The 25,820-nt window shown below is 38.8% G+C and overlaps 1 protein-coding gene across 1 annotated transcript in view; it reads left to right on the forward strand.

Annotated features, from left to right (window-relative positions):
* The window catches only part of LOC132710587 (acyl-CoA (8-3)-desaturase-like), a 27,164-nt gene extending 9,877 nt beyond the window's left edge, over window positions 1-17,287 (forward strand). Inside the window, exons 3-12 of the mRNA XM_087883297.1 lie at window positions 934-1,131; window positions 1,814-1,915; window positions 4,504-4,632; window positions 7,215-7,275; window positions 9,638-9,711; window positions 10,745-10,842; window positions 14,462-14,558; window positions 15,753-15,832; window positions 15,957-16,082; window positions 16,977-17,287. Coding sequence (XP_087739423.1) covers window positions 934-1,131; window positions 1,814-1,915; window positions 4,504-4,632; window positions 7,215-7,275; window positions 9,638-9,711; window positions 10,745-10,842; window positions 14,462-14,558; window positions 15,753-15,832; window positions 15,957-16,082; window positions 16,977-17,028 — 1,017 coding nt within the window. The 3' untranslated portion in view covers window positions 17,029-17,287. The remainder of the gene's footprint in view (window positions 1-933; window positions 1,132-1,813; window positions 1,916-4,503; window positions 4,633-7,214; window positions 7,276-9,637; window positions 9,712-10,744; window positions 10,843-14,461; window positions 14,559-15,752; window positions 15,833-15,956; window positions 16,083-16,976) is intronic.
* Window positions 17,288-25,820: the final 8,533 nt, after the last annotated feature.

Genomic DNA, 25,820 nt, shown 5'->3' on the forward strand with positions numbered 1-25,820 from the left:
AGAAAATGGTTTATCTGGATCCTTTTCAGTCAGGTTTCAGACCTGGGCACGGCACTGAAACAGAATTGATCATGCTTGGGAATGACCTGTGGTGAGACTTCTGGCCAATGGGTATCTACTGATGTTACCTGATGGAAGTCATTGAATGGGCAGCTGTATAAAGTGATTAAAGTAGGTAAATAGATACCAATAGCAGTTCCATAAATATTTAATCAGAATAATAATTAACATTAATTCATAATATTAATTACATATTTTATAACAGTAATAAAATACTACATTTAAGTAAATATTAATGAAGTTGGAATATAGTGTAAATGTGTTCTATAAATGATTTTAATGTGCAAATATATTACAATAAATATATAAATAAAAATAGTACTGAATAACACAACACTCAGTGGTTTTGTTACTAATAACTCTCCAGCCATAGATTAATATGTGCATTGGAGGAGTATATAGAGTGGTGCCACCTTGTGGACACTCAATAAAGCTATACCAAACTATACCAAGCTATACCATAAAATCATCTTCAGCCATACCAGTTATTTCTGTCTCTGTCTCTGTCTCTCTTTCTCTCTCTGTGTGTGTCAGTCAGTTTCCCCATTAGTGTTTTTTGCCAAGATTATTAAATCCAGATCGACATTGATTTCTAGTGTCCCAAACATGAGCTGTCTAGCAGTCACTAAGAAGAAAAATAGTTTATTTAAGCAACAACTTTTCATTTGTTTTCTTCCACATTTACTATTTTTAAAAGATTTTTTTTCAAATTTTGGGGTCACATGCTTTCCTCTTCATTCCCCTATAAAAAGTTTGGAAAGAAAAGGATAGTTTGGAGGGCAATTCCACCAAGACTTCTTGATGTTAACTGTCTAGCTATGCTGTATCCATAAAATCAAAACGTCTGCAAATTTTCTGAATTTTTCCCCATAGAAATTATTAGTAGAAGATTTTCGGGAACTGCTGTCCACTGTTAAAATGATGGGACTCTTCAAGCCAAACCAATTCTTCTTTTTCCTGACCTTGCTCCATATTTTACTGCTGGATGCTGCTGGCTGGTTTGTGTTGTGGTATTTTGGGATATCTACAACGTCATTTCTTATTGCCACAGTGTTGCTGACCATTTCTCAGGTAATTTTCTTGCCTTTATTTTGAGGCAAAATTGCATTTTTCATTAGATTGGCTTCCTACAGCAGAATGTCTTTCAGCCAAATTAAAATAATTTCTTTATAAGGAAAATAACACAGATTCAATTGTCACTGGCCTTCAGAAGATGGCATTCAATTGTTTGAAGGAATAAGGGTTGAAGAAGGCTAAGCAATTCAGTTACATAAAAAGCCACTTCTGTTTTGCCCAACAAATGATTCTGCAGAAAAGAAGGATATTGGAGGCTTTTAGGAAGAGACTGGGCAGCCATTTATCTTAGAAGACCTGCAAGATCCCTTCCAACTCTGTTATTCTATGTTCTCTGATGCCATGTCATCCTATATCTCAAACCTTCCATTCTGAAGCAATGGAACAAAAATAGAGCATTAAAAAGCAACCATGTCTTCTCACTGTCTATCACACAATATCAGATACGGTCGTGGAAGATATCTGTGGTTATATTGTAGAATTGCTTTCTTGTGCCTATCCAGTTTGGAATGTTTCTCTGGGTGGCTGAACCTTTGATTGAAAAAAAAATCTTAGAATGAATGAGCCTTTATTCTATCTATCCTAGCAGTTCTTGCATAGCTATTACAAATACTATTGGATATAATTTGCAGGAGTGACACAAAAGGTGGTCCTGTTGTGAACCATCCTTTTCTTTTAGTCTCAAGCAGGCTGGCTCCAACATGATTTGGGACATCTTTCAGTCTTCAGTAATCCAAAATGGAACCACCTTTTTCATGAATTTGTGATGTGCCATTTAAAGGTAAGTAAGTTGTATTATTCTTAAAATGTTCCACAGAATTGAAGGGAAGGAATATGGAATGTTGCAAATATACATGAAAACATTTCATCAGTAAATATCAAATGTGTTGTGTTATTTATAACATAGGTGTCAAGTGGGATTCTCGTTTTCCCATTCCCACTCAAAGAACACAGAGAGTTCTCTTATGTTAAATCAAACTATTTGTTTGTCTATCTCATTACTAACTGCAGACCAAGAATGGAATTTCACTTGTAATAAACAAGATGAATGTGCAAATTAACCAAAAGCCAATCCCAATTTCAGATCTGAAGGTGGCGAGATCCGATTCTTATAGATCAAGATCATGTTAAATAAATTCAAGAAAGTTATGACTTGAATGGGAAAACATCAAAGTGCCTATAACTGTTTCATTTGGGGGTATAGAATAAAATGAGAATAACATAGCAGATACCTTTGAGGGTATCAACTCTGCAAAGTTTGAATGAATAGGCTGAAAGAGTTGTACAGAATTCTGATATAAATTTTGACACATTCCTCTTCTACTGTTTTAAGGCAGAAATAATAAGAATGAAAAAAAAGAGCAGCACAGTCTCGATTGTCCAACAAAGAATCTAGAGATCAGTCATACTGAAGTAAAACAGAAAACACTCTAGTCAAATTTAATTAGAAAAAGCAGGTTATATGCTATTGTGACTACTTAAAAAAAAAAGACTAAAGAATGTTTCTGTATGAGAAGGAGAGTCAGAGTTGGGGGAACAGAGTCAAGAGAGGAATCATCCTGGAGTCGTTATGTTCCCACAAGCAGTCCAAGTCCAGCCATCCTTGAATTCCATTAACTCTTATCCAGTGCCAATTTAGCATAGACCATAAGGTCAATATGGCATGGAAAAAATAGTGTTTTAAAAGTAGACATTCCATTCCATAAGTTTCTAAATAATGTAATTGTTTTCAGAGGTACCAGAGTTTTGTATATTTACAGTATATCCTAATACTGTCCATCCAATCAAAGGTGCTGTATATGTATATTCCAAGGTTGCCCAAATTGGAAAATTGACCCCAATTATTAGCTTTCACTATTTAATACTTGACAATAGGTAAGCATGATAGTTCTAAAAACTGAATCCTCATTAATTAGAAATTGGGTTTCCTGTAAAGATATTCTCAGAATCAAAGAACTCAATCAAAATGTTGTAAAGAAGGAATTTATTTTCTGAAAATATTTTCCATTTTTTTAAACTGGAATTCCTCTCAGAATATACATTTATCTGGCAATAACATACATTTTGAGATCATTCACCTTTTCTCCAAAGAGTAAGGTTTAATGATTGCCATCTATTGATATCTGAAAAAACATCCCTCCCACAATTTTATTTATATTACATGTTGTATCCTTTACTATATATATTTAATGGATTTGGTGCAAATATGGAATTGATATTTAGTGAATGGGTGACCCAATTTTTATCTATTTACCATCAGTTCTGATTTGGACAATAGACTATTCTGTTATTTTGCATCAATACTAAAATAACAAAATGAGGTTTAGAAATAAACAAAAAAATGTGGGCATTTGTATTCAACTGAGTTACTGTATGTAGTTCTCCATAGATCTGTGATGACGAACCTATGGCACGCGTGCCACAGGTGGCATGTGGAGCCATATCGGTGAGCACGCGAGCATTGCCCTAGCTCAGCTGCAGCACACATGAGCGCGCAGGCCAACTGATTTTTGGGCCTTCTGGGCAAACCGGAAGTTGGCAAACGAGCCGTTTCTGGCCTCCAGAGAGCCTCCAGGGGGGTGGGGAAGGCCGTTTTCACTCCTAGAAAGCTTCTGGAGCCTGGTGAGGGCGAAAAAAGGGCCTACCGGGCCGACCAGGCCATCATGCGCCAAAAACAGGGGGAGCACAGGGGGGTCATGCATGCATGCATGCGCAGGGTGGGGTGGGGTGCATTGAATTGTGGGTATGGGCACGCACACACGTGACCCCCCCATGCTTCCCACGCTTTTGGCACGTGATGGCAAAAAGGTTAGCCATCACTGCCATAGCTATTTCTATGTTGTCTAATAGCACAAACCAAAAGTTATTAAATATCAATAATTACATTGATTTTTAAATATTGATTGAAGTATTAATAAATGTAGATATTAAAAAGCAAAGGTGAAACTGGACATCAGTGTCTAGTTTCTCTAAATAGTGGAAAAGTGGGAGAAAACATCATTAAAATTTACTTTAGAAGTAGATATAATATTCTTAATCCATTTAATGAATTCCAAGGGATTTTCAGATCTATTTAATATAATAAACAGGTATTGTTTGTGTATTTTATCAAAGGTTTTTCAGCATCTAATAATGAGATTACAAGCTGACCTTTATTTTAAGTCTATTATATCTACAATGAATCCTATATTATCTGTTGCATGTCTAGTTTTTTTTTCACCCTGCTTGATCGTTCTTAATAACAAATGGTATCACTTTGCTATAATCTATTTCTTAACACACTATTAAAATCTTTGAATACTGTGGTAGTAAATAGTCAAGTAATTTTTAAAAAGAGACTGAATGTTTTCTTTCACTCTTCCTCTACAGGGACTTTCAGCTAATTGGTGGTCTTTGCACCATTCCCAGCATCATGCTAAACCCAACTGTTTCCAGAAGGACCCAGACGTTTCATTACATCCTGTTATTTTGTCATTAGGGGAAATTCTTTCTGTGGAGGTAAGAAGCAACTGCTTAGATAACAACAGATTTTATTGAACCCTGACTTTCTTTCAGATCAGCTTTCAGAACAGAAACTGTTAAGCCATTGTCAAAGGTTAGAGCTGAACACAATATAATTATTCTGGATTTATTATTTGTATTTATTAGCAGCGTTTGATAAAACAAATCTCACAGGGATAGTACATTAGTAGGGCTGGACAAAATGTTCACCCAAGGTGGCCACAACAAAAGTATATTTCCCTTTCTAAGGCTGAGGTCAGGGTGGCTTTGTCCAAGGAGAGACTTCAGTTTCTAGCCTGATGCCTTAACTGACAACTCCTGTTGTAGCTCATAACTATAGATAAATATTATGGATTGGATTACTGGGTGAATTATCTCACTGGATTGATTTAACAATCCTGTACAAAAGGATTCTGAGGAAAGCAGCAAGTTTTTATGGCCATGAGTTCAATCCTAAGAAGGTGTGTTAGGGAAGCAAAGTAACAGATTCTCTCCCTGTCCAAAAATCCTGGCAGCTCGGGTAGGATAGAAGACGGAAGGTGATATGGAGCTTAAGAATCTATTTGTTTGTTCCCGTTTGCTCTTTCTCTGGTTAATGTTATGAATTGGGCTGACTATTGTGTGAATGATCTCAGTAGATTGTTTCAGATTTGATAAGCATATTCGGCCTTGGCTCTTTCTTAAAACAAAGAAAATATAGAATTATGCCTCACAAGCATAAATACTGGAAGAAAATGTTTTATCTCTGATGGTTGTGAGGTTCTGAGGATGTGGCAGTCAGTATAAATCTCAAAATGAAGAAGCTGCCTATTTAGCTGAGATTCTGGATTCCCATTTTGTTGTTAATTCACCCCTACTGAAACCAGTCAGGACATTAATTGTGGCAGCTATAGGAGAGTGTGGCTGAAGAGCTGATATTGGGACAATGGAGCACTTTGAACCCATCAGATCCAGGTCCATCAGTAACGGTTTTCTTTGGGGCCTTCTACTAATGGAAAGGTTAGTAAAAGTTTATCTAGTGTTTCTGCTACCAAAAGGGACAGCTTCCTTTCCTGGCTAAAAAAACCTAAGTTTAAGAATGCTGTTTCCGTATTTATATTGCAGGGCTTAGTTCAAACGCTATCTCACTCTGCCATGTGTTTCTGCATCTGAAAATAAGGACTGCAGTCTATTCTATCTACCACAATTACAATCTATTATTTATTTATTTATTTATTTATTTATTTATTTATTTATTTATTTATTTATTTCATTTGATTTCTATACTGCCCTACTCCCGAAGGACTCAGGGCAGTGCACAGCCAAACAATAAAACACATACATACAAAATTTAAAAGTAGAATTAAAATCAAATTAAATAGTTTTGGCCCAGACAAATTAAAACCCCAAACTATTTAAAACCAATTTTAAAATTTGAATATATAAAATACTAAAAGATATTAAAAAATTAAAAATCTTTTATAAAAGAGGGAGAAAATTGGCCAGGCCCGCCTGGTGAAATAATAAGGTCTTTAGAACGTGGCGGAAGGTGCGCAGATCCGGGATCCTCCGTATCTCCGGGGGGAGGTCGTTCCAGATAGTAGGTGCCCCCACAGAGAAGGCTCTCCCTCTGGGGGCCGCCAGCCGGCATTGTTTGGCCAACGGCACCCGGAGGAGCCCCTCTCTATGGGAGCGTACCGGCCAGTGGGAGGCTATTGGTGGTAGTAGGTGGTCCCGCAAGTACCCAGGTCCTGAGCCATGGAGAGCTTTAAAGGTGGTAACCAAAACCTTGAAGCGCACCCAGAAGACCAACGGGAGCCAGTGCAGCTCGCGCAGGAGGGGTGTTACGTGGGAACGCCATGTCGCTCACATTACCATCTGCGTGGCCGCACTCTGCGCCAGTTGGAGCCTCCGGGTGCTCCTCAAGGGAAGCCCCATGTAGAGAGCATTGCAATAGTCCAGGCGGGAGGTGACGAGGGCATGAGTGACCATGTGTAAGGAGTCCCGATCCAGAAAGGGACACAACTGGCAGATCAGGCGAACCTGATGAAAAATCCTCCCGGTCACGGCCATCAAATGCTCTTCTAAAGAAAAGCCGTGAATCCAGGAGGACGCCCAAGTTGTGCGCCCTCTCCATGGGGGCCAATGATTCACCCCCAATAGTCAGTGATGGCACCAACTGACTATATTGGGACATCGGAAACCACAGCCACTCAGTCTTGGATGGGTTGAGCCTGAGCGTATTCCTCACCATCCAGATCCACACGGCCTCCAGGCACCGGGACATCACTTCAAGGGAATCGTTGGGGTGGTCTGGGATGGAAATGTACAGCTGGGTGTCGTCAGTGTACTGGTGGTACTTCACCCCAAAACCACGGATGATCTCGCCCAGCGGCTTCACATAAATGTTGAACAGGAGGGGCGAGAGGACCGACCCTTGCGGCACCCCGCATTGTGACAGCTTTGTGCATCTCACTTTTTTTCCTTTTTTCCTGCCTGAGTATTTATTTCACAGAACAGCTGAAAAGGATGTTAAAGAAATGGAGCCTTAAATTATAATTACCTAATGAAAGTTATTTGTTTTTTACTTTCTTTTACAGTTGGGTTTGCAGAAAAAGAAATACATGCCTTATAACTATCAGCACAAGTATTTTTTCTTCAGTGAGTATCTATTCCCCCCTGCCTCCTGTTAAGATGCGAATGAACTTTTTCTTGTGTTAAAAAAAAGGCAACTTTCACAAAAAAGCTCTGGATCATCTTCGGACTCTTATCTTTTCCACCATGAGCTCATGGACAGATGACATATGCATTCTATATAATCCCCAACACATTGCAGATTAATAACAACTCTTTTTTATTAATGATAAGATAAAGAGGAGGAGAGAAGACAAAGAGCAGAGGCAGCAATTGCAGAACATTGCAGAGAATGAGGAGGAATTCTTTCCTTTCTCAGAACACACAGTTTCCCATGAGTTTAACATACATATTTAAGGTGGAGGGAGGCATCCTGATTCTAAGCCCACATCTTCAAAAACAGACTATGCCTAAACAGTGCAAAGAGAGAAATGGCAAACAGGAGAGGGTACTGCACTTTCTCATGCAACTACTCAATTATTTGATGTTCTATAGCCGTGATGGCAAACCTATGGCATGCGTGCCCGAAGTGGCAGGCAGAGCCATGTCGCCTGGCATGCACGGCGTCGCCCGTTCCTCTTCTAGGTTTCTGGTGTACATACACACTCGATGATCAGATGGCCTTTTTGCATGTGGCAGTGCTGGTAACTAGAAGAGCTGGTCTTCCGTTTTCCTGTATGAGCATGTGCGCTGCCCAGCTGATCGTCGTGTGTGCATGCACATCAGAAACCCAGAAGAGTAGCTGGCTGAAACCGGAAGTTCAGTAGCTGAAACCGGAAGTTCATTTTCGGGTGTGCACATGCGCCCTGGGCAGCTCCTCTTCCGGGTTGTAGCCCTGACAAATGCGCCGAAAAGGTTCGCCATCACTGCTCTATGGGCACGACTGAAGACCACCCATAAATCAAATTAGAGTGGAAGAAAATTGCCATGGAAGGAAAACAGGACAATAATGGAAAGGATATTCCATTCTCTTCACCAGCAGATACTTTTTTTTTGGAAACTATTTTATTCATAAGAGCATAAATGGGGCCTGCTGGATTGAACCCCTGGCCCATCAAACTCAGCAGTCCATTCTCACAATAACCAACCAAGGAAATCCACTGGTTTTCCTTCAGATGGCCTTCAGAGGCTAATAGCCATTGAATCTCATGAATTCCATGACTTGGCCTATCCTTTCTTGAAGCCAGCCAAGCTAATGCCCACCATCACTAACTGCTTACAGCAGTTCAGAGGGGATCCCTGTCATAAGATTTTTTTTAACTGTCGCCAATTAGATTGAGTGTTGAGTCTGAGACTCAAAACCACAAAAGCGTTGAATGCTGAATAAGTGTTTTTGTTTTGTTTGTTTTAAGTATATTCCTATAAGGGTTAGGTAGTTATTTTATTTTGGAAGAAACCCAAGATATAAAAGCAAAATGTGAAACTTACAAGTTTATATGTGTTTTCTATTGCCTCTACTTTACATTGTATTCTATTGCTATTTCTATATTGCTATATTAATTACAATTATTATAATGATTACAATTATTATAGACTATTACAATAGAGTATTCTGTGGTACTATTATATAATAATATTTTCTTCTTACAAACACTGTTCTCCCTTAATTCCTCTCTCTGGAATTTCTTCTCCTTTTCTTCTCTGCTATTGGCCAGCAAGTAGAGTACTACTTGCAACTTTCCTTGTTGTGCCTCTATGCTTCTTTTCCTCTGGACTATTAACCCCTCCCCCCTTTTGAAGGAAAAATGCCTTTTATTTGGGTGATTCCAATAGAAGAGAATATTTATAGCTCAGGGTAGAACTGTGGGGTCCTTGGTGCTCCCCGAGGTCAGTAGTTTACTTGCAGACATTTCATTACCCAATTAGGTAACATCATCGATCCTAGAAGGTAGTGGGGTTTGTTCTCTTTATATTTACTAGTAGCTTGCCCTGTCTCTAGTTTTCGGTTTTATATTGTTGTAAGTCACCCAGAGTTGTATTTTACAAGATGGACAGTTTTACAAGATGTCTCTTGTAAATGAATACATAAACACTTGAAAGCTGCTCTCACTGGATTTACCAGGACTTTCTTCTAAATAAACCTGAATAGATTAAGATAGTATTGTCCACTTATCCCAAGGAATAACAGAGCTTCCTTTAGCTCATTCAAGTGTATTTTAGTCAGTTGGTTCTAATGGAGCCAACACAAATAGTTTGAGTGGCACAATTCAGGCAGTGTCTGCAATGTACATGTTTTGGGGCTGATTTATTTTGCTGACGAGATTCTCAAGTACAATTATAATTGTTAAATAAAATGTTAAATACAAAACATTTGAGGAGTGTGGTTGATGCTTCCTTTATGTTTAGAAAGGACAGTTAATGGGTATATGCATCTTGTTTCCTTCTGCAGCATTGCCACTGATAGTAGTGCCAACTTTTCAACTTTACTCATTGTACTTTATATTCCAACGCAAACTCTGGAGGGTGAGTACACAAATAATCCATACCAAATATTAAAATACTGAGATCCCCCCCAATGGTATGTTTCTAGGTTTAGAATTTTATTTCCTTAAGAGGATATGAAAAGACCAGACCATTTTTAGGTGCGAATAAAAATTGGCATGGGGATATTGTTAATGGGAAAGTCAAAGCCACCCAATTCCAAAGTGCTTCCAGATGACTATTGCTGGCTATCAAAAGGCCTTTTATGAAGAAGGCATTCGTTTTTTATCTGGGAAATCAAACATGTAGAAGGCATGATGGGGAAACTTTAGAGGCAATTGGACAATGACATCGGTTGAACTAAGAATGTACAAGAATTACAATCAAGTTTTCTTAAGTAGTGAATTGAGGGCTTTGATTCATAAATGATTTATGGTGGCTTGAATAAAACTATAAAGTTATGGTTCATCTTTCTTTGTAAAAAAAGATCTAGAGGGATTGGAAATGGGGTTGGACTTATTTTTTTCTAGTAAAGAAGATGGCAGAAGAGACTTCCCCAGCCTTATTTAAAGTGGGAATTTGTCGTGCACTATTGTCAAGCTTTCTCACCTGATATCACATAAACATGTCAGTTGCTGAAAATAATGTTTTTATTTTATGTTACATACACAGCAACACTGGTGCTTACAACCACACCTGGTCTCTTGTATTAATAATCACTATATAAAAAGCTTGTCTTCCCTGATTAATTAAAAAAACCCTTATAACAACATGCAAAGAAACTTCTCTCCTTCTCCATCACTTTCTGGAATGATGTGAGCTCAAAATATTGTAGTTTTTTTTAAAAAACAAGCATACTCAGTCTTGTCTAGTGAATTTTTCTATAGCTCTTTTCATTCAGTTAAATCTGTTTAAGCAGCCAGGGTAGAAAATGGTTCTGTAAAAGTGGGCAGTAAACAGAGCAGAGTTTCCAGAAAATATACATCTGGATCTCAGTAAGATTCCATATAGGGTGTCTACTTGGAGCAAGGAAAGATGCTATTCTAATGTCCGTTCCTTTTCTTCTCTTCTACAGGAAATGGCATGGACTCTGGCATATTTTATCCGATTCTTTATTTTCTTCAACCCCATATTGGGATTCAAGGGTGTTTTGGGATACTACTTTCTTTTGAAGTACTGTTCATCTTATGTACTATTTTCTTTGTGTTTCACTATTCTTTCACAGACTTTGACTGTTCTCTAGATTATCCTTTCCCAAACTTGTCGACTTCCATATGTATGGGCTTCAACTCTACCATTGGCAGTAATGGCTTTGTTGGCTGGGGAATTCTGGGAGTGCCCAGGCTGTGGAAGGCTGTTCTGAACTTATTCCCTCATTTTTAGGACATCCAAACCAGTGGTGGGTTGCCCCCGGTTCGGACCAGTTCTATAGAACTGGTAGTAAAACCGGCAGAAGGCTCCACCCACTGACCCAGACATCATCAGAAGTGATCTGTGCATGCACAGAAGCTTCTGCACATGTACAGAAGAGTGCACGTAAGCGTGAGCGAAGCGAGTGTGCGTGCGTGCGTGGGCACAATGCGAACCGTTAGTAAAGGTAAATAGAACCCCTCCCTGACCCAAACTCATTTTCTTTCTGTTGAGGACTGGTGCAACTGCATTCATCACTTACTGACTGCAGCATACATCATTTTACAATCTGCATATGTGAATCAACCATCACATATATACAAAGCATCAAAGAGGTTCTTTATTTTGACTGAACATTAGATGAAGTGCCACTTGGGTGTAACTCCAGGAAATGAAGCAGTCCTCAGTTCTAAGGGCCATATTGAATTGCCTGCTTCAAAGGGCAGTCATTTTCCAAGGATTTGAGCACAGAGAGACACTAGGGACTAGCCAACTTTCTCCCAATAGCAGCAGAGATTTTCAAAGGATACTAAGTTTGCAAACAGTACTTTCTAATTGCTTTCAGAAATTGCTGATTAACTAATTCTAAGCTATTAGAATGACAAGTTTGACAATGTTAAATAAATTTGCCTTTCATACTGAACAGAAGAAAGTTTTAATTATAAGCTTAAGAATTTAAAGAATCTAAAATAATCAACCAAAAGTTAAAAATGATTTTGATCTTAGAAAGTTACAGATGGACTAAAGGTCCAGATAAAATTGGAATATTATAACTTTTGCACTAATATTTTGGAATTAATTATAAAGTAAGTACAAATAGCTTGTCAGGGTTCCAGGTAACACCCCCAACGAAATCAAACTCCGAGGCTTGAAGTTCCTCAATGCTAACTTTTATTAGAAATGTCATATTGGCACATCTGTAATGCTCTCTACATGGGGCTCCCCTTGAAGAGCACCCAGAGGCTCCAACTGGTCCAGAATGTGGCCGCGCAGGTAATTATGGGTGCGACAGGCGCACCCATGTAACACCTTTCCTGCGTGAGCTGCACTGGCTCCCGGTGGTCTTCCGGGTGCGATTCAAGGTGTTGGTTACCACCTTTAAAGCGCCCCATGGCATAGGACCTGGGTATGTATGAGATCGCCTTCTGCCACCGGTAGCCTCCCACCGGCCAATACGCTCCCACAGAGAGGGACTCCTCAGGGTGCCGTCGGCCAAACAATGCCAACTGGCGACACCCAGGGGGAGAGCCTTCTCTGTGGGGGCACTTGCCCTCTGGAATGAATTGCCCCTAGAGGTTCGTATGATCCCTGACCTTCGTACCTTTTGCCATGCCCTTAAGACCCTTTTGTTCCAACAGGCTGGGCTGGCTTAGAATATGAATTTTAAATTGGGTTGTTTGTCATTTTTAACTTTGTGGGCCAAATTTTATATATTTGTTTTTAAATTTTGTGAGTTCATGTGTGTTTTAAGATGGCTGTACACCACCCTGAGTCCTTCAGGAGAAGGGCGGTATAGAAGTTTAATAAACTAAACTAAACTAAACATCTGGGAAAACCTGAATCTGAAAGCTTCCGGGTTTTCCTCACCCACAAGAGAATTCAAGGCCTTGCCCGCATCTCCCACATGTCCATACAGCTCCAATCAGTTCTTTCCTGAACAGAAGACATCCTCCAATTTCTCCCTTGCACAGCTGCCAGACACCATGGCCTTGAACTTCTCTTAGAGAAGTTTGTTATGGCTATCTCTACTTCACTCATGCAACCCCCCCTCCCAACTCCCCACAGTATGATTGTGGCAGGCCTGGATCCTCAAGGCACACAGGTAATATGGCTTCCAGGCATGACACAGCTTCTTTATGGGAAATAGACCCTGTTTTGGTTTTACAGAGCATAATATAGATAAATAATTTCATGATTTCAAGAACTCGACAGAAGAGGGGAAGAAAGATTTTAAGTAGAGGAGAGATATACAGATCTGTATATGCAAGATAGTAAAAAATGTTATGAAAATAAAACCACTGAAGGAGAGTTTTGTAGAACTGAATTAGAAACTAGTAGCTATAATAAGTAATGATTATGCTTTAATGAAAAGACTATATTCAAAGGATGTTATCGAAGAAATGCCATTTTCAGAACAAATTTTGACAAGTTGGCGACAATATTGAAACTGGATTTATAACTGATAGGCTAAGAGAATAATTTAGAAAAGGAAGTTGCACTGGATCTTCAAAAGAAACTGGCTGAGGTTTTAAATTTTAAAAATGAAATACAAATGACAAACCAAGACAATGAACTGGATACACTTTTCCAGCTGGAATTTAAGATGAGCCTTGTTAAAACCTTGAATAATTTTGTGTGATAGGACAAAAAGAAATGAAGAGAAATAAAATATTGCAATATTTGAATGAGCTAAAGCAGGATTCCCCATCTGGGCCTTGAGCTGTTCAGAACTGGGCTGTGGAAGTGGTAGGCAAGTGTTCATGTGTGCATGCATCCCCACTTGTGTGAGCAGTGGATGAGTGTGTGCATGAGCTTGCTGGCCACTCACGCAGAACCATCCCCTCTCCCCTCACCCCCTCCCTGGTCCACAAAGCCAGAAAGGTTGGGGAATTCTGAGCTAAAGATTAAGTAAAAGGAAGGAATATAAAGTTGGTTTATTTGATCAATGTTAAAATAAGATCAATTATAAGATAAGCTATCCTTTTTGGACTTTCTCCTGACACTGGACTGAAAAGGATAATGTTTTATCAATTTGTTTATCGATAAGATATGGAATGAAGAGATAAATGTTTGTGAATTTACAAAAGTTGAAGAGTTATTAAATTTGTTTATACTTTGTGATGAAGGTTGGAAATAACCTCTTTATGTATTTCTTTTCTCTTTATTATATTCTTACTTTTCTTGCACTTTTTATTCTTTCTATTCTCTTTTATTTCTTTAAGTTGAGTTTATACAGTCATTTAAAAATGATAAAGAGTATCGTGAAGGGCTGGAGGGAGTAGTAATAACAACCTCACCAATTTGCCTTCCTCGAAGAGGATCATATGTCACCATATGTCATTATATAGCTATCTGGGATATAGCCAAGCCACTCTGTAGGGATCAGTTTTCATGGTATCTGGTCAACCTTCCAAATTTGTCCATTAACTCAGAAAGATTGAGGGTCCTGATCTTTGGTTTGGATCTGCCTCATTGTCACTGGGGGAGTGTTAGAAATGAATTGGTTTCCATAGAAAGGCATCATTAGGTCTAGTAAATGACTTGCATTCTAAGCCTAACAAACAAACCAATAAATTTGTCCCACTATTCTACTTAACAGCTTAATTGTGTATAGTTTCACCTTGCCTCATTTGCTTGACTTTGCCTCATTTTTGTCTCTCAGTGTTCTTGAGAGTATCCTATTTACATGGATATCACAGATGAGTCATCTTCCTATGCACATTGATCATGATAAAAACATGGATTGGTTTTCTACACAGGTAACAGAGCAGTGGTGGGATTTAAGGTTTTTTACTACTGGTTCTGTGGGTGTGGCTTGGTGGGTATAGCATGGCTTAGTGTGCGTGGCAGGGGAAGGTTACTGCAAAATCCTCATTTCCTCCCGATCAGCTGGGACTTGGGAAGCAGAGAATAGATGGGGGCGGGGCCAGTCAGAGGTGGTATTTACCAGTTCTCTGAACTACTCAAAATTTCCGTTACCGGTTCTCCAGAACTGGTCAGAACCTGCTGAAACCCACCTCTGTAACAGAGATCTCAAAGATAAAATTGTTGGCTGTACATGATTAAACTTTAACTTGTCTGTGTAATTTTATTATATGACAATAATTCACAGATCCACAATAATCCAATTACCACAGGATCAACTATAATTTGCATATGTGAAAACTGAATTCCTTTTTGGAAGTTATTTTTTACCAATTATTATTTTTTTTTACAGTGCTTTTCCTATCATAGAAAAGTTTAAAGTGTGTTTAGAAATACCATGTTCATGATTGCCCTCGCTTTTGTTTAGACTTTATAAAAATGGAAATGAGATGAGTAGAACAAATATCCTTTGGCCTCAATTTAAGATAACAGCACTAACTTAAAGGGAAACTGGCCAGTGCAGGAATCAATTCTCTCTTTTCCATTCCCAGCATCAGGTTTTCATTCAGATCAGGACATTCTTTTAAGAAAAGGAGGCCTGTGACTTCAAATCGTATCAGACAACTTGGTTCAGTCTGGAATAAGTAAGGGGAAGATTTGAAAGTAACTGCTGAAAAGAAATGTTTCACAAAATAAAAAATAAATATATTACTAGAAGTACATTTTAATTCTTGGTGTTTTCAAAACTGTACACTGATTCGAAACCAAATGAATAGAATAGAATAGAATAGAATTTTTTATTGACGAAGTGTGATTGTAACATACATTTTTTATTGACGAAGACAAAAGAAATTTGTCTTGGTGCATATGCTCTCAGTGCACATAAAAGAAATGAGTATTTAAACTCTACTATTAGGGTAATATAATTTAAGATTTCCAAAATTCAATATATTTGTCTAGAAATATTAGTTATACACCGATACATACATATATATAAACCAACATGAATATAAATCATGGACATTTGCTTGTTCTTCCTTCGTTCACAGTATGTTTGGCCTAAAACTTGTTTTTCTTTCTTCTCCCAGCTCCAGGCAACATGCAATGTGAATCAATCTTTTTTCAATGACTGGGTAACGGGGCACCTGAATTTTCAAATTGAGCACCAGTGAGTACTGATTTAGGGCAATAAGAAAGATTTTAAGCTATCAGTGAGAAACTGCTTCATAGTTCGAATAAGACAAAAAGATAGTAAAAAATCACAAGTTCTTTGCCTTCCTTTCTGCTTATAGTCTCTTCCCTACGATGCCTCGGCACAACTTTTGGAAGGTGGCTCCTTTGGTGAAATCCATGTGTGCCAAGCACGGTATTGAATATCAATCAAAAGCCCTGTTCACTGGCTTGGCTGACATTGTGCAGTAAGTATCAGACTGCAAAGACTATCAGGTCAGAAGAGGAATTGGGGATCTAGGAAACATTCAATTTATAAAGGTTAACCAAACAGCAAATCAAATGAAGGATCTGCATGGTTTTGCTCTTAAGGACATGGGAAAGGTGAACATGCAATGATATAGACATACTTATATACATGTGAATATGTCAACTGAACATTGTCCATTGGGTAGAGGCTTCAAAAGCGATCCGGTGTGCAAAGTATGAAGCTGTTAATGAGAACAAAGATTCTGGATCTATTAAAAGAATAAAAATAAGCCTAATATCAGAAAGAGAGAGATGCTAGTTATTAAGCATATGTTCTATCACATGCATTTTTCATAAAGTTAGTATTAAATAATTAGTTATTAGTTAACATCAAAGAGCCTTCCATAGGTGGCAGCACCCAGCTGTACTTGGGTGATCTTGAAAAAAGCTAAGCAGCATCTAAGTTGGTAATATTTTGATAGAAGCTATCAGGAAAAGGATGCAAACTAGTCTGTTAAGCTGCAAAAGTAACCTAGAAACAAGCAATGGCAAACTATTTCCATGTTGCTTGCATGAAAATTACACACCCAGGTGGCCTCCTAAAGATAGGCAGACTCTGCCCTCTCCACCATGATTATGAAATTTGGATGCTTGGATAAAGTGCTACTTTATGATAACCCATATAAAGCATCAATGCAAGCTAGAGATAACTGTCAAGACATGTCAAATACCTAAAAGAAGTATCACTCACCGAGAGATTTTTGGGCCACTCTCTCTGTCCTCAATTTACTGCACTTGAATTCACTTCTCTGCTTGAATCTGAGGGATGCTTTTTCTAAGTAGGACTTAACTCTCATGGCAATGAAGAGAATCTTATTTTCTGTTTTTTTCAGTTCCTTGAAGGTTGCAGGTGAAATCTGGTTCAAAGCATATCATCTTGAATAGAAAACACAAAATCCTAAAATCTGCCTTCAACAAGGGAAGAAGGGTGAAGAGACAAGATAGATCTGAGAGGGACCTGACAGGCTTCAGGCATAGAAAACTTAAAGTAATTTGTAAATGAAACAGAATGCTGGAGAGCCTCAGCTCAATTTTGGCATGTTTCCTAATGAATATAAGCATTGCAAGCAACACTTTTTTTCCCCTTTTCTGCTTCTGGGTCTTGGATGTATCATAAATAAATAAAGTTTCTTAATACTTTTCATTGAATTGCTTTGTTTCTGCTTTTTACACTTGACCTCTGTTTTGCAATGGTCATGAAAATAAACTTAATAGCTGTTGCAGTGGATTCTGGATTATGATATGAGATTAAACTGTGTCAGCAGATACAAAATTCAGCTAAGAAACCAATCCATATTTCTTCTACTTTACATTTGGAGATTCCATATTATTTACCTGAAGTTTCTCTCACCCAGGGCTTCCAATACTGGGAGAAATCAAGAAATGAAAAAGTATCTCGCACCACCAAACAAATAATATCACCAAGATAGCCATGCACATCTATATTTTTGTGCTTTTCTTCATTCTAGGGTCTTGTTCTTGGACTGGCAGGATGACATAAATACAAGCTGAGAAATGGGGGCAAACAGTTTTGTTGATGTAAACCCAGCACACAGGAGAAGCGTGTGTTCCAAGTTGGTGCTGAAAACAGAAAAAGAAGCTGGTTTCATGGGACTGCAGATGAAGTGGTGTTTTTCGGTGTTTGCAACGTGCTAATATTCCAGTACTGCTTCACAGCTGGCATCATGATATGGCCAGGGATATGTCCAACAGAAGATGCAAGATATAATCTTGGTGTTTAAAGACCTATAATAAACACAGGATTACGGTTGTTTTTAAATGTCCAGCCAGAACTAGAAAAATTGGTACATTAGAAGAAAAGAAAAGAAAAAGGTGAAATCAACCTAATCACCTTGGATTAGGAATAAATCTCTAAAGTAAGAGACCAAAAAGAGACACAACATTTGCATTTTGTGTATCCATCTGGAATACAAAACTGAAATTAAAACAAAAAACTGAAATTAAAAAACAGTTATTAAAATGGACAATCAGAAATAGTTAAATGACTTCCGTTGGCACCGCCGGCGTCGCGGACGGTCTTTTCAGCCAGCCCCGCGATTCCGTTGGAGCCGTTCTGTCAGCGCTAATCAGCTGTCAGACGGCTTGAAAACCTCTCCTTCGGGAGAAGAAGAAGAGGAGAGCCGGTGGGCGAGGGTAGAGCTCCCTGGGAGCCCCGGGAGCAATTCCAGGGGCTTGGAGGGTGAGAGCTCCCCGTTCAGCCCACTGAAGTTCCAGATCCGTGGTGACTCCATTTTAAACGGAGCCAGACGCCGGCGACCAACTCTGCTGTCAACAAGGATACTAATTGATTCCAAAAGCAGGCAGAACGGAAGCAGGAGAACAAGCCTTTGCAAGTATGTTGCTTAACTCCTGGGATACATTGTTTCTACTTGATTTTGCTGAGCTGGAGGAGGAAATGGCGTCTTCATTATGGCTGGAGTGAAAGTGAAAGTTAAGTGCTTGTTAATAGATTTGTGCTTAGAGACTGGACTTAAACTGCTGGGATTTGAGAGCTGGGTGTAGAAAAGACTATCTTGCTTGATAAACTACAAATAAATTTGAGAAAGTTGCTTAAGAGATGTTTTGGCTTTGAAAAGAAAAATTTTCTTAAAATAATATGGCTTCCAAACAAGGAGTTTCTGAAAGTGACTTTGTATAAGCTGACTTTGTATAAATATACAAAAGTATGAAGGCTATTGCTTAACGCACTGTAAGCCGCCCTGAGTCTCCGGAGAAGGGCGGCATATAAATCAAATTAAAAAAAAAAAAAGTGGTGGAAGCTCTCTAATGGCGTCAGAAATGACAAAGAGAATTGACTCACAGACCCAAGAGGATTTTTTCAGAGACCTTACAGAATTTATAAAGGAAGCCATGAATAACCAAATGGCAATTATTAATAACTTTACAGCAATCATGAAACGAAAATTTATAGAACTGGTGGAGGATATAAAAGCAAATGAGGATGTTTTTGAAGGAAAGCACAATGACAATGAAGGAGACATTTTGATTAAAACAGAGAAGCTGGATTTGGCTGATTCTCAAGAACCTTCAAACTTTCTTCCTGCCCTTATGGAATTAACTGACAGAACTTTTCAAAAATATAATTTGGAGCAGAAAGAAGAAGAAACTGATCAGCCCTATGAGGTTTCGGAAGATTTGGCAGAGGCTTTCACACAATTAATTGAAATGCAATAACTGGACTTTTTTTTGCAAACTCATCGAGTTAACTCTTCGTTCTATGAACTAACTGATTATATAAGCAAGAAGAGTCAATATGGGGCCCCTTTCTTGGAAATGATTCCAAGAAAGGGGCAAGTTTTAAAGATACATCAACCTCCAGTTGAAAATCAAAACCTCCTCAAAATAAAAGTAAGAGGGAAGAAGAAAAAATATTTGAATTTTGAGAATAAAAGTAGGAGGGAGAGTAAAATGATTAAGAAAATGAACTAAGAATATCTTACAGATGTATTACGAGAATTCTAGGCTTTGAATGATCTATTAGTGTTTGTTAATGTTTTTAAAACTCTTAGGCCTAAAGGATTATATGTTATTTTGAGTTTAAAGGGAGGTTGATGAATAATCTGTAGAAGGGGAGTTAAGGGGTCTAGGGAGTTATAGTCTTGCATTAACTTAGCATATTTTAGCGTATGTTTGATAAAACTTATACCCTGTTTTTCTTCTGGGAAGTCGGGGGAGGGGGGTGGGAAGGGGGGGTGGAAGGTTGGGTTTATAAATGTTTAAATATTCAAGTGAAAATGTTATTTGTTTGATTATAAAAAATAATAAAAACTTTTTCTCAAAAAAAAAAAAAGAAATAGTTAAATGCACATTCCTATATATTTATTCAAAAGTAGCACAATTCAATGAAGTTTGCAATTTAAATATATTTCCTAGGACTGTGATGGCAAACCTATGGCATGCGTGCCAGAGGTGGCACACAGTGCCCTCTCTGTGGGTACACAAGCCGTCACCCCAGCTCAGCTCTGCCATGAATGCATTTGCGCCTCCCACTGGCCAGCTGGTCTTTAGGTCTCTGTTGCGCATGCACAGGGGGCAGGATGCATGCGGGGGGGCACACACGCATGCGGGGGGTGCATATGGGGGTCCCACGCATGCATGCGGGGGCACCACATGTGCATGGGGGGGCAGAATGCATGCATGGGGGTGCACACGCATTGTATTTTGTAGATTGGAGATTGACAATGTCATATCCCTCCCCCTCTGTTTAGAGGGGAGGGTGTTCAATTTTGACACAAATGGCCTCTTTGACCCCTCTTTCAAACCAGCGGTCCTCTCTATCCAAAATGTGGACTTTGCTGTCTTCAACAGAGTGGTCTTTGTCTTTTAAGTGCATATGGACTGCTGCATCTAGTTCTGATGGGTTTGTTTTCCTATGTTGTGCCATGATGATTGTGTAGCATCCCTGCAGTTCTAAGTGTTGCTTGGCCAGACGGGTGACTGAGGTTTTCCAGATTATGGAAGTCTTAGGCCGCTTTGGAGGGCTGGGTAGATGGTTGAAGATTCTTAGGCGGCAGCAGCTTGGGGGCAGGAGGGGTAGCTGAAGCTTTGCAATGTATGTTGGAAGTAAAATCTGGTCTGGATTTCAAATGGCAAAAGAAGAAAACCCTGATTGTGCTACTTGAAAGGAGGAAGTTTATTTTCCAGAAAGTCAAAATCTCTGGAAGGTAGACTACAAAATAGGGAAGGTTCTTGTAACAATATTTATAGCATTCTAAATCACTCTTAATTGTTTTTCCTTGTTTATTTTTAGCATTCTTATTGACCTGGAAAAAGAGTTGATTAAATCAAGTGATGATGGAATTGCTTCCTTTAAACTATACGTGTTATCATTAAGTTTACATAGTGTAAATTAATTTTAATGTGGCTTTTTTACAATTTAAAATGAGTATTTAATTATTTTTTATGTTTGAGTAAGTTTAAAGTATTTTGAAGGCTATAAATCAATAACTTTGTAGAGACCTGGGTCAGTTAAGATATGATTCCCTATACAATATTTCTAACATAGTTATAAAATTTATAAATTCTTCCCACATGTACTGCAGCATCCCTCCAACACACAGAGAGACTGTGCCTGGCCTTCCAGGGCTTCCTCCACCACATTGAGGCACCCCATATTCCTTACATGGGACTGTCCATTTAATGGCTCAAAATTCTCACTTAACAATTTCAACCAGGAGTGCCAAGACTGTGGTTATTGAGCCAAGTGGTCATTTCACATTGCATTAAACTACTGTTTTACTCAATGATCAAGATTCAATCCCAATTTTGTTTGTAAAGTGAGGACTGCTTAAAATAAAATAATTTTCAAGGAATTTATCTTCAAGTATACAAATCACAAAAAAAGCCTGAGAAGTCACTCAGAATTATATAGTCACTCAGAACTATTTTAGAATCTTTCAATTCATTGAAATGTCTCCACTTTCAAAGTATCCTTAGGAAAAAAAATCACCATTCTGGGAAAGCTTCATTCAAGGCAAAAGCAAAGGTGAAAATGAGACAGAAGTAGGAAACTTTGGTGGAATAACAACCTCAGTAGCTTACAAAAAAGAAAACAGCCATACAAATTCACTTCACTGCTTTTCACAGGCATATTTGACAGCGATATATTTCAATGTTACTATTTACTTCTCACTTCTCAAATTATTGAAAACTTTCATGAAAAAGCAAGACTTCTCGGATTTGGCGCTGCTCAAAAGAAAAACTAAATGCTTCTATCTCTCCCTGAAATCAGTGGAAGCTTAAAACACTGCATCTAACTTTGTTAATGTACATTCTCATTGTACATGTTTGCAGAGCAAGGAATAGACCCGTGATGGCGAACCTATGGCACGCATGCCACAGGTGGCACATGGAGCCATATCTGTGGGTACGCGAGTGTTACCCTAGCTCAGTTCCAGCGTGCATGGGTGCGCCAGTCAGCTGATTTCCAGGTCTTCCGATCCACCTGAAGTTGGGAAACGAGCCTTTTCCAGTCTCCGGGGGGTGAGGAAGGCTATTTTCGCCCTCCCCAGGCTCCAAGAAAGCCTCTGGAGCCTGGGGAGGGCAAAAAAATGGGCCTACCTGACCCACCGTGTCATCATGTGCCAAAAGCAGGGAAAGCACAGTGCGGTCGTGCACATATGCGTGCCCCCCCGCATTGAATTGTGGGTGTGGGCACGCATACACACAATCCCCCCGCTCTCCCCCTGCTTTTGGCACGCAACAGCAAAAAGGTTAGCCATCACTGGAATAGACTATCTTTTTTTTTTTTTTGCAAAAATCATAAAAATTAGCAAAAATTCAACAACAGTCTATTGATTTTTTCATTTTTAATAGAAGTCAAGCATGCATATTTTTGATAAACTCATGTGTCTATACATATAGTTTTTCTCCAATAATTTGCAATAAATTGCATTCTATTGCTTTTTATTTTCTTTAAAAAGTTATAAAAGTAAATAAACATACATAAATTATCAATCTGCATCTGTTATTTGAACATAATTAAGTATATATGCTGCCCAAATCAATAGTACAGATTTAATCTGGATTATTGGTGTCACAATTGAAAAATGCCTCTTTCCATGGCTGTGCTAATCACCTACATTTGAACAGGTGGAAGACTATACTGGCATGAAACTTATTGTCCCATAGGTGATCCTTATTTGACTCTGTTGCCTCTTTTGTTTCATGTTTCAGATATGTTTCAGGACTACTAGGTAGATCAGACAGAACTAATGCTACAGAGGTCTAAAACTATTTTTATTGGAACAGCTTTAATAACAGAATCTTACAAGTCAGAATGTGCTTCTCCCTCTCTCTCTTTATTGTCATGTGAACCAGGGAGAGGCTTGTCTGACAGATTTTTTTAAAGCTGGGCTCAAGCCTCAACTATCTGACCTTGGCAGCAGCTCTTCCTCCTGCCTTTCATGTCCATTTCCTGTCCCCTTTCCATCACAGCAGCCACCAAACCTCCCTCCAATGTACTGCTGACAAAGCCTGAGTTTTTTAAAAACATACTTTGATGCTGCCCTTAATTGTGTTAAAACAAAGGGGAAAATACTACTTTAAAACTGGCATGTAATGACTTCCAGCTGGTGTCATGGCGAGATCGGACCCAAGGAGCAGGTCTCCATGCTCCTACACTGAGTTCTCCCAGTTGGAGGGCTCCAATAGGAGTTAAAGCCACCCTGTAGGGGTGGTAAAGAAAAGAGGGGATGCCCTGTAGGTCATGGGGAGCCACAACTCTTTTGCTCAACTCAGGGCTTTTTCCCTCTTATCCACAATGAGGAGAAGAGGCAGCCATTATGGCAGCCGAGGAGCTGGGACAGCCTAGGCAACAAAGAAAGTGCAGGAGTGGTGTAGATGGACAGTGACTAGAGCTGGGTAAGAAGATTCCTTTTTTATTGAGACCCTAACTTTAAAAAGGAAAAAAAAAGAGAAAATCCATGAAAAGAGACTCTTTGAACTGTTTGTTAAAGTGCCAAACAATTATATAGAGAAAACCCTCAAACCCGAAAGAAAGGAACTAAGGGGAGAAAAACTAAAGACTTTTTAAAACATAGAAAATTGGACTTTCAAACTGGGTAGGCATTGTTTTGGAAAGGCATTTTAAAATGCTGGAACTATCTACTTGAATAACTGACTTTGCTTCTACAAATTAAATTAAAATTGGATTAAATAATTTGTTACATTTGAAACAATGCTGAAACATAAGATTACTGATGAATGGAAAATATACCATACCTCTACAAGCCTGGGAAAGTTTGTGATAAGAGAAATAAGAATGGAAACAAGATCTATTTGAAAGATTGTGGTGATACCTAATGTTCTATAATTATCTACTTTATGATTACTGGAAACTTAACTGTGGGAATAAGGAAGACATTTAAGTCAAGTCAAGTGACTTTTGATTTTTGGAAAGCTTCCTGGACTATCTAAATGGAACTGATTGAATAAGCTTGGAATAAGATGCTCCATCAGGAAGAAATAAGTGAAATCTCAAAAGAAATGGGGTTGATGTTCCAAAGTATTAAGGACACTATGACAAAGAATTACACGGAGTTAAAGAACCTATTGCATGGCATAAATGGGAAAATAGAAAAGACCCTGCAACTAATAATGAATGAAGACCAAAAATTCAGGAAAGAGATGAGTCAACAGAAAAAATGGAAGAAAAGACAGAACAGAAAAACCATCAAATAGAGCAAGAAGATGAGAAGGAGAAGATAATTGAGAGAAATAAGAATTATTCCTGTAAAAAGCATAACCTGAGTAACGCCATTTTAAATGCCATGTTTTACCTGATATAACCTGATTATATAACTTGGTAGTGAGGACATAAGAAAGGAAACTGTGTTTTTCCTGAGATGCTTGTTTTGCAGGATATGTGCTGCATATTTTTGAGGAAATGGATGTTCTGGTAACATTCTGAAATGGGCCTGAGGAAAAGCCTACAATTGACGATACCATTTAGCATGGAAACATCTCTGTAGGATATTTTCAAAGGGTATTGTTGGAGGGGAATTTCCAGGGCGGAACATGTGCCAAATATGTTATATAAGACCTGAAACCAATTCCTGGTGGACCGTTTGTATCCTGTTGTATTGGGCTTCTGAATCCTGAAAACTGTATTTAACTCGTGTAACCGAAGTGGCCAGTGTTCCTTCCATCCAGGAAGGAATCCTTTTGCAAAAGTTCATAATAAATCTGCTGTTGTTTCTTGTTCATGCTCTCTATTTCACTTATTTAATGGTAATGCTGATTTCTGCATCTGACAATTGGTGCCCGGACGGGATTTGAAGACGTCCTTCTGGAGTGGAATTTTTACCTGAGGGCCGGTGGGTACCCCCGCTGATTTTAGCAGTCCGGACCGGGTGGTTCTTTTCCAGAGGAAATTGCTCTTCTTTAACCTGATGTGACAGAGACCTGAACAACTGAGCAGGGAAGTCTGAGCCGTGTGGGACCAGGAATACAGTGCACTGACCCAGAATGAGTATAAGTACGGGGTACTTATGGGATGTCTCGCTGGAGTGGTCTGACTCCTTGAATGTCTGGTGCTGTGTGGCATGTTGAGATGCATTAGACGTGATTAATACTCACGCTGAGCTTTCCTCTATGGTTCCATCTGGGCAATTGGAGTGGCCAGAGGCTAAGCGTGTTGAGTGGATTTTTTTAAGGGAAGAGGAGTTCAAGGAGGGAAGTATAGGCTTTAGCTATAAATAGAAAAGTAACTATGGGGCCCCGATAGTTGTTAAGGATCCTGAGGAATTTACGGAGGGAAACATAGGGAAACTTCTTCTATGTCCCCCCTATCCCTTTCTCTTATTAAGAGATAAGAAATATCTGGAGGGATGATTTTGCTTTATGCTGTTATGGGTGGATGAGGCAGAAAACTCTGAAAGAATGAGGGTAAAGAAGGAAAGGTTTATTGTTCTTCCTACCTGAAGTTAAATGTAAATAATTTGTCTTTGATTAATGTGATGTGATAGTGATATGTGTGTGCCGGCGAATTAAGTGAACTTCTTGGCTTGAGCTTGGAGCTGTGGAAAACGGGTGGTGGTTAGGGCCCGGTTTTTTATTAGAAACCACATCCTGAAGTTTTCCACTGCTTGAGGAATAAGCTATAAGATGCCAAGGATGGAAGCAAAATGGGAATCTGAAGGCATAAAACCTTCCTA

This window comes from Pantherophis guttatus, chromosome 1 (assembly GCF_059756535.1).
Source record: "Pantherophis guttatus breed Tessera chromosome 1, ASM5975653v1, whole genome shotgun sequence".
Lineage (NCBI taxonomy): Eukaryota > Metazoa > Chordata > Lepidosauria > Squamata > Colubridae > Pantherophis > Pantherophis guttatus.